At 35.7% G+C, this 15,787-nt stretch overlaps 2 protein-coding genes across 3 annotated transcripts in view; one reads left to right on the top strand and one right to left on the bottom strand.

Moving 5' to 3' along the window:
- HDGFL3 (HDGF like 3) overlaps positions 1–12,279 on the top strand; it is an 84,749-nt gene extending 72,470 nt beyond the window's left edge. Inside the window, exon 6 of the mRNA XM_036737144.1 lies at positions 10,982–12,279. Within this exon, the coding sequence (XP_036593039.1) occupies positions 10,982–10,987 (6 nt within the window). The 3' untranslated portion in view covers positions 10,988–12,279. The remainder of the gene's footprint in view (positions 1–10,981) is intronic.
- A 722-nt stretch (positions 12,280–13,001) lies between these two features.
- TM6SF1 (transmembrane 6 superfamily member 1) overlaps positions 13,002–15,787 on the bottom strand; it is a 41,375-nt gene continuing 38,589 nt past the window's right edge. For both annotated transcript variants that reach the window (XM_036737141.1, XM_036737142.1), the window contains one exon: positions 13,002–13,951. In XM_036737141.1, the coding sequence (XP_036593036.1) occupies positions 13,760–13,951 (192 nt within the window). In that variant the 3' untranslated portion in view covers positions 13,002–13,759. The remainder of the gene's footprint in view (positions 13,952–15,787) is intronic.

The following is a 15,787-nucleotide window of genomic DNA, read 5'->3' as shown; positions in this document are numbered from 1 at the left end:
ATTTTCCATTTCCATTATATTAGCCAGTCTGATGGGTGTGAGATAGTACCTCAGAGTTGTTTTAATTTGCATTTCTCTAATTATTAGTAATTGGAAGCATTTTTCATACAACAATAGCTTTGATTTCTTCTTCTGAAAAAAAATACCTGTCCATATCCTTTAATCATTTATCAATTGGGGAATGGCTTAGTTTTTATAGATTTGGCTCAATTCTCTATATATTTGAGAAATGTGGCCTTTAACAGAGAAATTTGCTATAATATTTTCCCCAATTTCCTGCTTTTCTTCTAAAAACCAATGTTGCTTTTGTTTGTGCAAAACCTTTTTAATTTCATGTAATAAAATTATCCATCTTACTTTCTATAATCCTCCCTGTTGCTTAATTGGTTATAAACCTTCCTTTATCCACATAGAGCTGACAGGTAAATTTTTCCATGCTCCCATAATTTGCTTATGATAGTACCCTTATGTCTAAATCATGTATCCCTTTTGAGCTTATCTTTGTAAACAGTCTGAGGAGTTGGTCTATGTCTAGTTTCTGCTGAATTGCTTTCCAGTTTTCTCAGAAGTTTTTGTCAAAGTTCCAAATAGACACATTAATGCACATGGATGGAGTTTTGTCTAGCTCCAAAAACTGGGATCTTTGGGTTTGTTAAACACTAGATTACTGTGATCATTTACTACTGAATATTGTGTACCTAATCTATTCACCCAGTATATAATATTGAAGGATTTTGCCTTTGGAGCATCTCTGTATTGTTTGGATTTGTGTGACTCTAGCTATCCCCAGCTACTGTACCAACCATCTTGATCCAGACTATAATGTCATTCCCTTTGGCTCAAAAGGCTGCCACAAAGAATGAGGATGGGGCCCTCAACAGAGAGGTGACTAGATTAGCTGGGTGCCAGGGCTCCCTAGTGAGAGATAGATATCACCCCTGGCCCTAGCTGACTTTTTTGCTTCACTAACACAGAGAACAGAATGTTATTACAACCCACCTGGGTTGTTTGGTGGTTAGGGGATAGAGAATCCTACTGTCTATCAAGAAATATATCCTAAAATAGATTTCCCTTTCACTCATTCTGGTCAGAAATTGTTTATAGGAGAGAAATGGCCCACATCCAACTGGAAGAATATGGGCAGGAACCTCTGAACAGAAACTAACTAGTTCTAAGTTTTGGATCAATCTCAAAGTCATTCGCTTGCTAGAGGAAGAGGGCTTGGATCCCTGAGCAGGGTGAAGGGTCTGTATCTACATAGCCTCCCAGGGGGCCTGTGAACCCCAGAGATGTCAGCAGTGGAGAGAAGTTCATGTTCCAAGGAGAGCAGTAAGGGACAGAGACATGATGTAGAGTAGAAGATGTGGCCCTGCCCCAAACGTCTGAGAGCTGTGCAATCCATGCAGGTGTGATGTGAAGGAAGTTAATCCTCTTGCAACCCCAAGAGCAACTTTTTTCAAAGGAGCCTAAACCACAAGGTTGCTAAGATCTCTTGGCACTGATTCCTATAGCTCACAGGTCTCTAAAAAGGGGTTTTCCTGACTTTGGAGCAACTCTGTTACTTCCCCTTTTGGGACAGATTTTTTTAAATTTTATTTTTGCTTCTCATTTAAAAATTTTTATAGCTATTGCTCCTTTTTTATTTTAATTTTATGGGGTGGGGGGTGTTGCGGCAGATTCTTACAAGAACCAAGTCAGGAGTGAACCTAGAGGAATTAATCTCCTCTGGTGGAGAGACAGTGGTAGAACCTCTGGGACAGAGAAACAATAGAGATCTTGGAGGGGTGACAAAATGGCCCCAGGAGAGGAGGAAGCCTCAGAACCTCAAAGATAACAGCAGCCAGATAGAGTGGGAAAATGAGGAAATTTCCCAGACAGAAAAGGGAGTGTCTAGGAGAAGTAAACATGAGCCTTGCCTTTGACCAGTAGTGAGTTAGCTGTCCAATGAGAAAGGAATCCCAACAACCAGAGGCTCTATGATACTGGGGTACTGTAATAGGTTCCCCCAAGCCAATGTGGCCCTTAGCAAAGGTTTTGAGTTGCTTCACTGTTTAATATGCTCTTCTAGGAGTCTTTTGGGGCCTTGGGGTTTTTTTGTATTCTCTGTGATATGAAATAGTCTATATTGGATATGTATTGTTAACTGGTGTGCTTACATGGAAAATTTTTACCTTTTCTGTAGAGACCTAGACATGAACCAAGATGTATATTTCCTAGGAGTTGGAGTTGGAGCCAAAAGTGATTTTGTGGGAGGCCTCCCATGATTAAACTATGTCTTTGAAAACCCAGAGCTGGTGTTAGGGCATAGAGGTTAAGCAAATAATTATAATGGTTTAAATTCCTTCACTTTGTGATATTTTGCAACAACATTTTAATCATTTCCAGCCTATCTTATCAATTTTTTTAGTTAAAAAATCATTTTGAAGGAAAATGTATTGTTAACTGGGGATTAAAATTAATTTCATGGCACTTCAGTCTCATTCCAGTTAGACCATTTTAAATTAACAAGTCTTTACCATAGATGAAAAGAGCAGCTATCTCTGCTTGCTTCTTATTATTAGGATCATTGTATAAGTAGCTGAAAAACTTAATATCAGCAACCATTTTGATATCCCTACAAGCCCAAATCCATAATTCTCAATGAGGTCCCCTGTGTGATATTATAGAAAGGAAATTAGTAGAGCTCCTTTCTTCGTGGCTATTTTAGACCCTGCAGAAGATAGCCTACCAGTTGATTAACAACCACGCCCCCTATGATGGGAAAGCAATAACTGATCTCAAGTCCAGTTAATATAGTCATTAATTTAGCCTTTTTACTTTTATAGTGTTGATGTGTAAGACCAACATTAACCTACATTGACATAGTATTTTGAGATTTAAAAAATATTGTCCTCACAACAACCTTGTAAAAGTATTGAGGTATTATTTTCCTCATTTCGTAGATAAGGAAACTGAGGCTCAGAGACATTAAGTGATTTGTCCATGGCCACACAGCTATGAGTGGAGACTTGAATCCAAGTCCTGTGCTGTTTCCATTATATCATGCTTCCTCCCTCTCAATAACACTTTACATTCATATAGAACTTGTGTAAAACACTTTTCCCATACATTGTCTCATTTGATTATCACAACCACCCATTGAGATTGGCATGCCTAGCATCATTTCTATATTACAGGTGGCAATATTAAAGCTCTTAGAGGTTTAATTATCTATTCAGGGTCATATAACCATTACGTATAAAAGTAAGAATTAGAACTCACATCTCCTGCCTCTTGTTGCTGGGTTCTCTCTACTGTATTACACTGTCACCTAAGCAAAAGGATGCTATTTCTTAGATTTTTCAAAATGTATTCAATACTCATGAAACTTTGTTAATTGAAAGTGACTACAGTAAATAAATTCAAGCTGAATATAGTAAGGAAAATTATCTTAGTAATATTTCAGTGTCATTATTGCTTCAATGTACTGAAGTCCTGTGTCAGTGCAATTCTTTAAAGGGAATAATTATACCCTTGGGTTGGTATAATGAATTTACCAGGATCACAGTTGGTTATTGAGGTTTATGTTTGATTTTGATATCTCTGGATTTACTATGCATTCCATATATTGCTGTGGATAGTTTTTACCTGAGAGCAAGGTGCTGTGCTTTATTTATACAAGTCTTGTTAATGAAAGAAGAAAATAGTTGTTCGGAAAAAAAAATTAATCATTAGAGGGAAAATACCTTCTCAAGAATTGGGATAACTGAATTCATATTCTGGTTCTGCCGCTGATGAGGTAATATAAGCACATCTCTCTATCAGAAAAAAAAGAGGTACTACATCCTAGATTTAGAACTGGAAGGGGTCTTATGGGCCCCCTTGTTTTACTTGCTCCAGCTTTTTATACCTGGATGCTCTGAAGACCACAAGCAAGAGAGCATAAGTGAAAACTAAATGTATACATTAAAGTAATGCTCTCTGGATCAATAAACATGTTTAACATGGAAAAACCCAAGCTCTTTGGGATACTATTTTACCATGTGTGAAATATAAGAATTAGAAATGGCATCAAAAGGTATTTTTTACTGGGTCTTTCAAATGATATAATGAGTGATTTAGCTAGTACAAACTGAAATATTATGTAATTCAAAATGTGAGCCTAATGAATATATTATAGAGTGATCATTTGAAACATACTTAGTACTTGGATTTGGAATTAGATGAGAAGGTATTTTCTCTCTAATGATTAATTTTTCCAAACAACTAATTAAAAACTATCCACACTAATATGTGGTGTGGATACTAGTGCATAGTAAACTCAGAGGAGTCTCATAGGAACATAGATTTAGGGCAGAAAGCAACCATGGAGATCAGAGACTGTACTGGTCCAGGTTCAAGAAATGAAAGAGAAGAAAGACTTGTAGATTATTCAGAAAGCCTTACACCTGTATATCAGGAATATTTTCTTCAAGACAAGAGTGGGAAGGCACAAGATGTGGCAAGCACTGAACAACATCCCCAAAATCTGAAAATTTTATCCCAACAAAAAAGAAATAATATGAGAGTAATTTCAAACTCAGTTTGGCTTTATACAGTCAGTTCATTGACTGGTTAAAAGTCTAAATTAGGGGTAAGGAACCTGCAGCCTCGAGGCCCTTTGTGGCCCTCTAGATCCTCAAGTACAGCACTTTGAAAATCTGTTTGGATTCAGTCAAAGGGCCATGCTTGAGGACCTAGAGGGTCACATGTGGCCTGGAGGCTTCAGGTTCCCCACCCCTGGAAATCAATTGGAATAAAAAATTAAAATGAAAAGAAATCACTAATTACAGTAGCTCCAAATTGATCAGTTTAAATAATCTATTGACTTTAAAAATAAAGACATTGACTGTAATACTATTTCTTAAAAAACTTTTAACTGATACAAAATGTCTGCCATAATGAAGAGGCCAAAAGAACTCAGAATAAACTTCAGGCAATTAGTACTTGACCTCTTTGCCAAGTGGAAAGACGTAGCAACTGTAGGCAACATTGGTTTAGAGTACAAGCTCATTTGCAAAACAATAGAGGAGAATGATTGGAAAATTACAATGTTATGACTATTATGGAAGTGTCTTGTATATCGAATTGCTTGCCTTCTCAAGGAGGGTGGGTGGGGAGGGAAAAAGGGAGAGAATTTGAAACTCAAAGTTCTAAAAACAAATGTTAAAAAAAAATTTTTAATTGTTTTTACAAAAAAAAAAAACCAAAACAATGTGAAGCTGTTACAAGGAAATGAACTTACAAAGAGCTTGGCATGCATGAGGCTCAACTAAAACAGACCATCCACAAAACATTTTTTGTTGAAACTAAAAGGAGAGAGCACTAAAAACTAAGGAAATCAGGAAAAATTTCCCTTAGGAAGTGGAATCTACAAAGGGAAGCTAAGGATTCTTCAACAAAGAGACACAAAATGGAACAAATCTGCTAGTGTTTTTCTGTCATTTTTGCATCATTATAACAGTAGCGGAATGACTGCATTTGAACTCTTTCACCTGGATACTTTATATATTATGTAAGGAATTGGCAGTAACTTTTAAGAAGAGAAAGGCAAAAAGAAAAACTGAATCTCACATACTGAAGTGGTGATAAAAATTTCAAAGCCATGCAGGGATCATTTTTAAAGATGTCTCAAAGACATATCCTTGGAATATGTTTTGGGAGAGATTCCCAAAGAATATGAAAAAATCTCAACTATGATCATTACCCCAAACAGGCAGCCAAGAAAACATTAGTAGTTATCATTCCATATGCCTACTTTTTCACCTCTACAAACTTTTTTTTATGTGAATGTTCTATGTATGTATTACATATGTGCAAGATGTGAATAAAAGGAATCAGAAAAACTCCTACAGAACTTTCTACAGAAAATCACCACTTCACAATCATATAGTTGACTGAACAGCATAGAAAATAAAAGATAAGCTTTTTATTGTTTGTTGTTGTTTAGCTGTTTTCAGTTGTGTCTGACTCTTCATGACCCCTTTTAAGATTTTCTTGACAAAGATACTGAAGTGGTTTGCCATTTCCTTCTCCAGCTCATTTTACAGATGAGGAAGCTGTCACAAACAGAGTGAAGTGACTTGCTCAGGGTCACACAGCTAGTGTCTGAGGCCAAATTTGAACTCAGGTTTTCCTGACTCCAAGCCTAGAGCTCTATCCATTGTGCCACATAGCTATCATTGTACCAGCTTGTTGTTAATGATGACAAAATGGCCTTTTACTTGGTAGAATAAAATAACAGCATTATAGGCTTTTGTGAGATCATAAAATAATCAATAGATTTAACCACAGAGATAACTGTGTTCAATAATCCTCTGATTATAATTTTAAGTGAGGCATTAAACAAGACGCCTACACTTGCCAGGTATATAGATTGTCTTGATTCCATGAAAGATCCTGCAAAAAATGCAAATGGAAGAGGGGTTTTTTATGGATGTCAAGGTCTTCCACATGCCCTTGTATGCAGAGGATATTTTGTTGATTGCATAAAATCAGAGAAAAACTACAGGGTCTCCTAGATGAGATCCATGGCCACTTGAAAGAGAATGGCTCAGCAATTCACATAGGAAAAACCAAATGGGTGACGAATGCATATTACTCAGATTATGACATGCAGTTAGAAGGATAAGCCCATTGAGTATACTCGGCACTGATCAGACCACATCTGGAGTGTTGTGTCCCATTCCAGATGCAAAATTTTAGAAGAGAAATTGAGGAACTGGAGAATATCTACAGGAGAATCATAAGATTGTGTTTGTAGAGCTGGAAGATACCTTTATCATATTAACACTAATAGGCAGCTAGGTGGCACGGTGGATAGAGCACTGGGCATAGAAGCAGGAAGATTCATATTCCTGAGTTCAAATCTGGCCTCAGACACTTACTAGTTCTATGACCCTGGGCAAGTCACTTAACTTCTGCCTGCCTCAGTTTCATTATCTCTAAAGCAAGGATAATAATAGCACCAGACTCTTAGGGTTATTGTGGGGATCAAATGAAACATTTGTAAAGTTCTTAGCATAATGCCTGGCATATAATAGGTGCCATATAAATACTAACTGTAACTATGACTTGCAGTAGAGGAAAGGGTATGTAAATAACAAATCCTCTGAAATATTGAATTATAAAACAGGCTTGTTTTGAATGGCAGTTTTTGTTTAACTTATTTATGAGTGCCCATTACATATTATTTTGTTTTCTGTATATGATAGTCACATATGTACAATAAAATATTGTATAGTTCATATTTTCATGATCAAACTGCCTCCCATTATTCTGAATTAGCTACATTTATTGCACATGATAGATTGATGGTAGCACAGACATAGATCCTTCATCCAGACACACTTTCAAAGGTTAGATTTTAAAATGTATAAAACCTCCATTTGTGCATAATGCTTTGGTAAGCACATAAGATCATAGGACATAAATTTAGAGCTGGAAGACCAGTTTAATAAACATTTATTAAACAGTGACTATGTGCCAGACACTGTTAAACTCTGAGGATATGAAGAAAGGTAAAAGACAGTCCCTGCACTCAAGGAGCTCCCATTCTAATAGGGGAGATGACATGAAAAACAGCTAAGTACAAGAAAGCTACATACAGGATAAACTGGAAAAAACCCAGCAGAATGAAGTCAACTAGAATTAAAGGGGACTGGAAAAGGCTTCCTGTAGAAGGTGGAATTTTATCTGGGACTTGAAAGAAGCCAGGGAAGTCAGGAGGCAGAGATGAGGAGGGAGAGAGTTCCAGGCATAGAGGACAACTAGGGAAAAGGTTGGTTTTGGGAGATGGAGTGTCTTGTTCAAGGTATAGCAGAGGACACCTAGACTGGATCACAGAGACAGAGAGAAAGAGAGAGAGAGAGAGAGAGAGAGAGAGAGAGAGAGAGAGAGAGAGAGTGTGTGTGTGTGTGTGTGTGTGTGTGTGTGTGTGTGTGTGTGTTGGGGGTGGGATGGGAAGGTAATGTGTAAGAAGATTGGAAAAGTAGGGGAGGGAGACAGGTTAAATGAAGGGCTTCAAACACCAATCAGAGGGTTTTATATTTAATCTCAGATGATAGGGATTCTCTGGCGTTTATTGAGTAGGGTGGTGACATGTCAGACTTTCTACTTTAGAAAGGGACTGTAGAGAATTAAGTTCAACCTTCTCATTTTAGATATGAAGAAACCGAGACCCAGAGCTGTCAAGTGACTTGCTCAGTATCACACAGTTTATAACTGTCTGAGGCAAGATTCAAATGTAGGTCTTCATGACCCCAAGTAGAATGCCATATCTACTATATATACACGTTGTGCTTCTCATGGACAAATGGTTAAGACTTCTACTACTGTTGTCATTTTATGTTGAATAGTAATATTTCCTTAGAAGGCCATAGGAAAATATGATTCCAGGGATTTCCAGTGCTTCAATTCAAAATTTAAATGTTAACACACAGCTTTCTTTGTGTCTGTGTCCATACACTTTTTTTGCTCTTCTCACAAAGGTTGTCTCAAAAGTTATTAAATAAGTTCACTTTGGTTGATTAATAATTTATAATTATCTTAAGTCCTATTTCCCAGTGCCTCATCATGCCATGGAGGTGGCCCTGGGTTCTGGGAGGCAATGCCAGTTGAGCCCAACTTCTGACAGATTCTCTGGTTCCATAAGGGCTTCAAAGAGAGTACTGGTGATAGACCCTGTCAGCTTTCCAAAAACCAGCCTAGATAAGGTATTGAGAAAGGCCTATCACCAGCACCCTAGCCACCAGGGGATGAATATTTTGCCATGGCAATGCAATTATTTTAATGATTGTCCATATTTATCCTTCCTTGAAGGAAGAAAATTTAGTAGTCATGTTCTCCCTAAGGCAAAACTTCCAAAGTACCTGTAAGCCTAATCTTATCACTAGGATTTTTGTTTATTAATAAATAAGTTGTTTTCTGTATCATGAAAAATCACAGACTGTGGGTGCTGTTATTTGATATTTCCACCCCCGCCCCTCCCTGACATAGATGAAGGGGAGCTAGGAGATGTACCCTTTGTGGCCCTAAGGGGAAAGGAAATTTCATAACTTTCCCCCCACCCCTTTTCCTAAGGTTATTTTCAAACTGAAAGATTTCATAGACTGTAGCTACATGTATCTCATGTAATAAAGAGCTGAAGTAATTTTTCAGGTAAATGTTTTTGGGCAAGAGGGCTTTAGTGATTGAATTAGCCGTCTAATTGCCTGAGCTCTCCAATATACTTTCCATGTGAAAACACAGCCATAGGGGGAGCATATTTATACTAATGGTGGAGAAAATGTTCATTTGGAGGAAATATAATCCCTCTCTAAATAAACTTCTTATATTCTGATACAATTAGGGAGGAGTATATTGGGAAATTATTCTGATTTTATTAAAATGGCATAAATTAAAGTTACTAACTGGGCAAAGAAAATATGAAAGGATCACAAATATTCCATGCCAGTTCTTAAAAGTTTATATTGTGGATTTCTGTGCTCCTCCCCACCAATTCTTTATTAATTCTATTTTGAAGAGCAAGATACTTATATTTCTACGATCTCAACTTTTTGTCTCCTGTTTCTCAAAACTGTATGTTTTAAGTTTTAGTGATTGTGAAGAATAATGTGTATATACTTCAACTCATTATCTTTCTCACAGAGCCTTCCCCTCTTCCAAACTTCCCTATTACTGTTGAAGATACCACTGTCCTCTATCACTCAGGCTTGCCAACTCAGTGTTATCTTCAACTCCTTCCCATACACCTCACATATTCAGCCCATTGCCGAATCTTATTGTTTCTACCTTTATATCCCTCAGATGTGTTTCTCTGTCTCCATCTGCACAGCCACAACTATAGTTCAGGCTTTCACTGCTTCCACTGGCCAGAAATCTCTCCCCTTCCCACCTTTTCATTCTTCTTACCTTTTGTCCCCCTCCAAGCATTCTGTGATTCAACAGTGCAGGCCTACTTATAGTTCCTTGAATATGACTTGTCATCTTCAGCCTCTGTGACTTTGAACCAACTCTTCCCTCACATCAGGAATTCTCTGACCCCCTCACCTCTACTTTGCAGTTGCCCTGACTTCTTTTCAGACTCAGCTCAAATCCCATCTTCTTCTGTAGGAGGCTTTTGGTGGTTCCCCCAGCTTCTAAAGCCTTCCATTCTCTCTCTCTGTATATATGTGTTTGTGTGCACATGTGTGTATGTGTGTGCATATGTATGTATACATACATATTCACATGTGTGCATCTCTCTATCTTGTATGCACCTAGTTATTTACATACTGTCTTCCCCATTAGAATGTAAGCTCCTTGAGGGCAGGGACTTTTTGCCTTCCTTGGTGTCCCTAGCTTAGCAGTTTGGCACATAGTAAGTACCTAATAAAACCTTGTTTGTTGTGAATTGACCATTTTGAACCTCTTACCTTTCTTGTTCACACTTCTTATCCTGGAATGCTTTTGTACCAGAGAATGTCCCTTTCTGTTTACTGTGAAGCCCAACAAGTAATTAGAAAGCTCCAGAATTTGAATTACCTTCATTGAAATCTGTTCAATTATCCTGTATTAAGTACTTACTTTGAATAAGATACTGGGAGTAGAAAGACAAAAAATCAAACTGATTTTGCCCTCAAGAAGCTTAATTCCCCTATTGTCCTCCAGTGCTAGTCCAAATTGTAACCAATTTTTTTCCTTTGAATAGAGACCTTCCTAATGTTTCTTTATGTATTCCTTAACTTGTACTGATATATATATATATGTATATATATACATATCTATCTATATACATATGCATATGTATATGAAGATACTCCACACAAGCTGTTCCCTCTTAGTATTTGTGAATATTACAGTACTAAGTATAAACAGAATCTAAAAGGTCAGGCTTAAATACAGCATATAGAATCTCATTTTTGTATCACAACAAATTAAACCCTTATAGCTACCTAATGGTTCGTTTTCTTCTTTTTTACAGACTTAACCAACATTATGAATACTGAATAATAAGGGATACCACAAGAAGGTTACATGTTTGATTGTCTCGGGTTTGATATGAATCAACACATACTCATTGTTACCATCAATAGAGTCCCAGTTTGTATGCACATTATACACATTCCTCTTTGTTGTGTTTGCAAAAAATAAGACATTTTAGTTTTTTCTAAGGGTTATCGATTCACTTTCTCCTTTGGCTGCATGAAGTTGCCCTTAACCATGGACTGATGATGGTGATGAAGATTTTTACGAGTTGTACATCTGGATATGTTTTACCAATAGAAAGGGCAGTTCTTATCCTCCTCTTACCTCTACCCCACCCTTTCCCACCACTAAATTAAATTCAAATCAGCATTTTTGCAAAAGCGCCCCAAAACATAAAGTTTAGGAATGATATTTTCCCCTCGTGATGGAATATGGAGATTAATTCCTAGAGACAGAATTGTAAATTACCACAAGGCCATTCTTTGTTATTTGATTGAAAATGAAAGCAAAATTGTTCTTGATTCATGAGGCCATGTGCAGAACATTCAATAATGTTGTAAAATACCTATTCCTTATTAGAAATAGCTAGCTTCTAAAAGAAGCTAATACTTCTCAACAAATCACATTGTTATGTACACAAATTCACTTAGTTTCTCTGTGTGATGTTAGTAAAAGTCTTTTGTGTTCCTTTAGATTAAGACAAGAACTTTTTTTCTCCAATACCAATACAACTTGAACTAATTACTCATGTACCAGATACCTTTTATTTTTAAGCCTGTTTATGATATAGCAGCCCTATGGGAAACCAAAACAAATCACTGACTTTAAAATACTGAAAAGGCTTAAAAAATTAAAAAAGAAACTTATTCTTCTCTTTTCTTTTGGAAATAGAGCTAGACTAGTTAATAATCATTCCAGAACCATTATGTGTACATTATTGTTGCAATTGTGATAATAGAAAATTTTATTTATTTTTATGCCAGCTAATATTGTGAGAACATATTTAGTCGGTTTGGTTTTTCAATCCTTGTTATGCTTGTCCTTGGAACATCTTTCGCGTATTCAAGGTTTGTAGTTGAAAAGTTTACTGTAAAAAAAATCAAAAACAAAAAAAAATGTATTGTTTTTACAGAATAAATTTATTGGAATGTGTATTGGGAGTAAGATTTGAGGTTGTAAGCAACTAAGCTAGTGTCATTTGGCTTCATACATGTAATAATGTGAGGTATTAATGTAACTCAAGTATTAAAGCAAAATATTGTTAACAAGAAGTTGACAATAGAACTAAGTGCAGGTGAGGTTTTTTGTACGTTTTCTGGGTAATAGGGTTATTAATTTACTTAAAACATATTCAGACTAGTTTTGAAAATACTGAAAAAAAATGGATGCATGTCCTGCATGTGTACGATATTACCACAGCAAATGCTCTCTTAGTTTCATATATCTGTCACTACACATATGCTCTGATTGGATCCTATTTTCTTTTGGTTTTCTTATCCTGCTTAAGAGGCTGGAGGATGGTTCTGGAGGGGTGAGGAGGGTGGTTTTGTAAAGAGAGTTAAAGGAAATAGAAATACCAATGGTAAATCAGGGACACAGTAGTGATGGTGGAGACTAGGAGGTATGATGTAATCATTAACCAGACACTCTAATGGAGATTCTTTACCATATTTTGATCTAGATCCTTTTTCTCATTAATAAAAAATTGGACTTCATTAGGTTCATATACACACTTTAGAAATACAGAACAGAAAGAGGAAGTAGGTAAGGAAATTATCTCAAGTTTCTTTTAGAGCTCTTTATCACTTCCCACTTTTAATTAAGGTTCATTAAAATTAAAATCTATCAGAATGTCACTTCATTATAGGAAATGCTCACACTGAAACATAAATGTGGTATGGATAATAATTGCCATCAGAAATACAAACTAAGAAATTTAAAAAGAAACAAAACTATGGACAAGAGACCATGTTTGGCAGAAATACATGAAATTCTTGCAATAAAAACTTAAGAGATTTTCTTTTCACAAGATAGACCAAAACATTTTATTTCAATAACAAATATACATTGAAATACAGTAGGAGAACTTCTCATTACAAATGGAAATATAGACACTCCACAAAGGGAAGAAATTTAGCAGGTCTTTTTGGGGATGATTTTTCCAAACAAAACATTAACAAAAGCATCAAGAGTAGTATCCTTATAAATTGAGAAAACATGTTTAAACATTTTCTAAAAGGAAATATTTTGCATTTCACATTGACACTGGTATTAGAAAATACAAGCCTGATAGTTAATTTTTCCCCCTCAATATACGTTTGTTATGAGGACACCCTCTTTCATCAGTGATGAATATATACAGATCACTTTTGTTCCAATGTAGGTTTATTTTTATGCTTCATTGCAGTTCAACATAGGTTCAATTTCATAATACTAGTAATTGATGACATTTCAATAATTACCATTTGTGCAAATAAAATAATGAAATAATATAATCACTGAGTAGTAGGAAATGCCAAAAGTTTATTCACAAATTATTTAGAAAACATTTAAAAATTTCTCAGTTTAAAAACTTTTTCTAGACAAATTAGTTTTCCCTTTTCAAAAAAGAACAAATTTATCTGCAAATGTTATAGTACAATTTATACATACAGTGTAGAGCAATAAAACTGTGTGTATTCTAATAATACACTTTGAGGGAGATCTTAGATCAGTATTCCAGTTATAACAAAAGCCAGTAACCTAGATACAAAAAAAAAATGTGAAGTGATTTTTATTCCTCTTTCTCGTCTGTGTTTGTTTTCATGAAAAAATCTGGTTTGTAGATACATCGATAGGCCAGCAACTGAGGAAGAATTCCATAAATTATGTTTAATACTAAGAAAAACATTTTAGCGTCCTCAGGGACTCTGTAGACAAAAGGAGTTCTGGCATGAAGAGAAGCACCAATGTGGGAAAACTGAGCCTGTTGCACATAAAACAAAAATTGGTCAGCAGGAAGTTTGCTTTCAGAAGAAGGCATAACTATGTAAAAATGGTTCAGTATTACTGTATACATGTGCCCTTATAAGCAGTCTTACACTCAGACATCTCACTTTATAAAGGTTCATGGTCTTTAGAATTTCACTGAATTTGGGGTCTTTCTTGATGTAACTGTCCAAATAAATTGTACCATCCTTGACATGGTTAGAGTGTGGCAGCTGTGTTTTTGAACCCATCCAATGCTCTATGCTAAACTCTACTAATGGCTTAATTATTCCCCATATTAGCATAAAATTCTTCCTTAAATCACAAGTTTTGCTATGGTGTACACTCTGCAGACACTAAGTAGGCACTTAATTGTCATTCACTGATTAAATTTTCAGCAAAGATTCCAGAAAAAGGAAAGCTAAGGAAATGGATTTTTCCCCCTACATAAATAGCTAATCAAAGATATAAGCAAGAGATGCAGGGGATCCTTGTTTTGTTTTGTCTACATCTGTTACCTAGTCTTTCAAGCAACTCATTCATATTAATGAGCATATGTAGCAATTAACAATCTTATTATATTTACTTATTTATGTTTGCAACGTAAGGAATTTGGGAGCTTATGTTGCACCCTAAAGGCAATAACTGGGAAAAACTAGCAGGGGTTCTTCCCAGTTTGGAAAAGATGAACACAGGCTATCTCTTCAGGTTGAAGTATATCATTCTGCCTATTGACCTGTTTTGCCAGAATGGCACGGATTATGAAAAAAAGAGAAAGGAAGTGGGCCTGTCTTGCATTTGAAATAAAAGGGAATGACTCGAACTTCTAAGACACCATTCATGAACATGTCAGAAAAAAGCACATTAGAAAAATGTTTATTTTAATTAAGAAGTAAAATAACAAAATAAGAATAAGAAAAATAATAAGATTGGAATATCATTATTTTCTCAAGATACTGTGTTACGCTTATTTGGTTCTACTTCAATACTTGCATTTTTTTAACCTGAGTGAAATTCATCAGATAAAAATTCATGAAGAAATTAAATAGTAACTTATGATTTCAAAGTAAGAACAACAGACAACACATTTTCACCATAAAGCTTGCCTTAATAGGGCCAAAAAGGTAACAGAAGAAACACTTTTAGTACAAAGAATTTCTCTTTTATTTTCAATTTTCATAAAGTAGCTTACCCATAACTTACTCTATTAATCTAACAAATATAATAGTATTAGCATCTGACTTTTGATCTAGATGGAGGGGTTGGACTAGATGCTCTTTCAAGTTCCCTTATAGTGCTAAAATTCTACAACTGAAATGGAAAAGTAGAAATGCTTATTTATCAGCCAACATATTTATTAATTAGCATGTGACAAATATTTTAAGGAAATAGATTTTTACTGCTGGGTTAGGGGTTTTGTTGTTATTGCTATTTTATGGAGACAAAAGTAAATGTAGAATATATCATGAATTAATATTAGGTTATTGTAAAAATTAGCATATAATCAAAACAGTGACCCTCTTACACACAATAATTGCAAAGGCACTGGGAAACCTGCTGATCTCAAACATACCTCTCTGACTCACTGGCCAATGCCTGAAATTTCACCATAAGAGCTACACTGAAGTCCTGAGAGGGGTGACATTTTAAGCTGTTATGGTAAATATACCTCACTTTCCTAAAAGCTGGTTTTTCTAGGTGGGAGAGATCATGAGGATACTAGAGTTTCAAGGCTGGTGTCAGAGGGGACAGTCTCTACTAAGCATGAAAGACAAGTAAATGGTGATGTTTCTAGAGACAACAAGCTAAAATATTCAAGTTTAGTTCTATCTTT

Source organism: Trichosurus vulpecula, chromosome 8 (assembly GCF_011100635.1).
Source record: "Trichosurus vulpecula isolate mTriVul1 chromosome 8, mTriVul1.pri, whole genome shotgun sequence".
In the NCBI taxonomy this organism is placed as follows: Eukaryota; Metazoa; Chordata; class Mammalia; order Diprotodontia; family Phalangeridae; genus Trichosurus; species Trichosurus vulpecula.
This window is presented reverse-complemented; position numbering and strand designations above follow the sequence as displayed.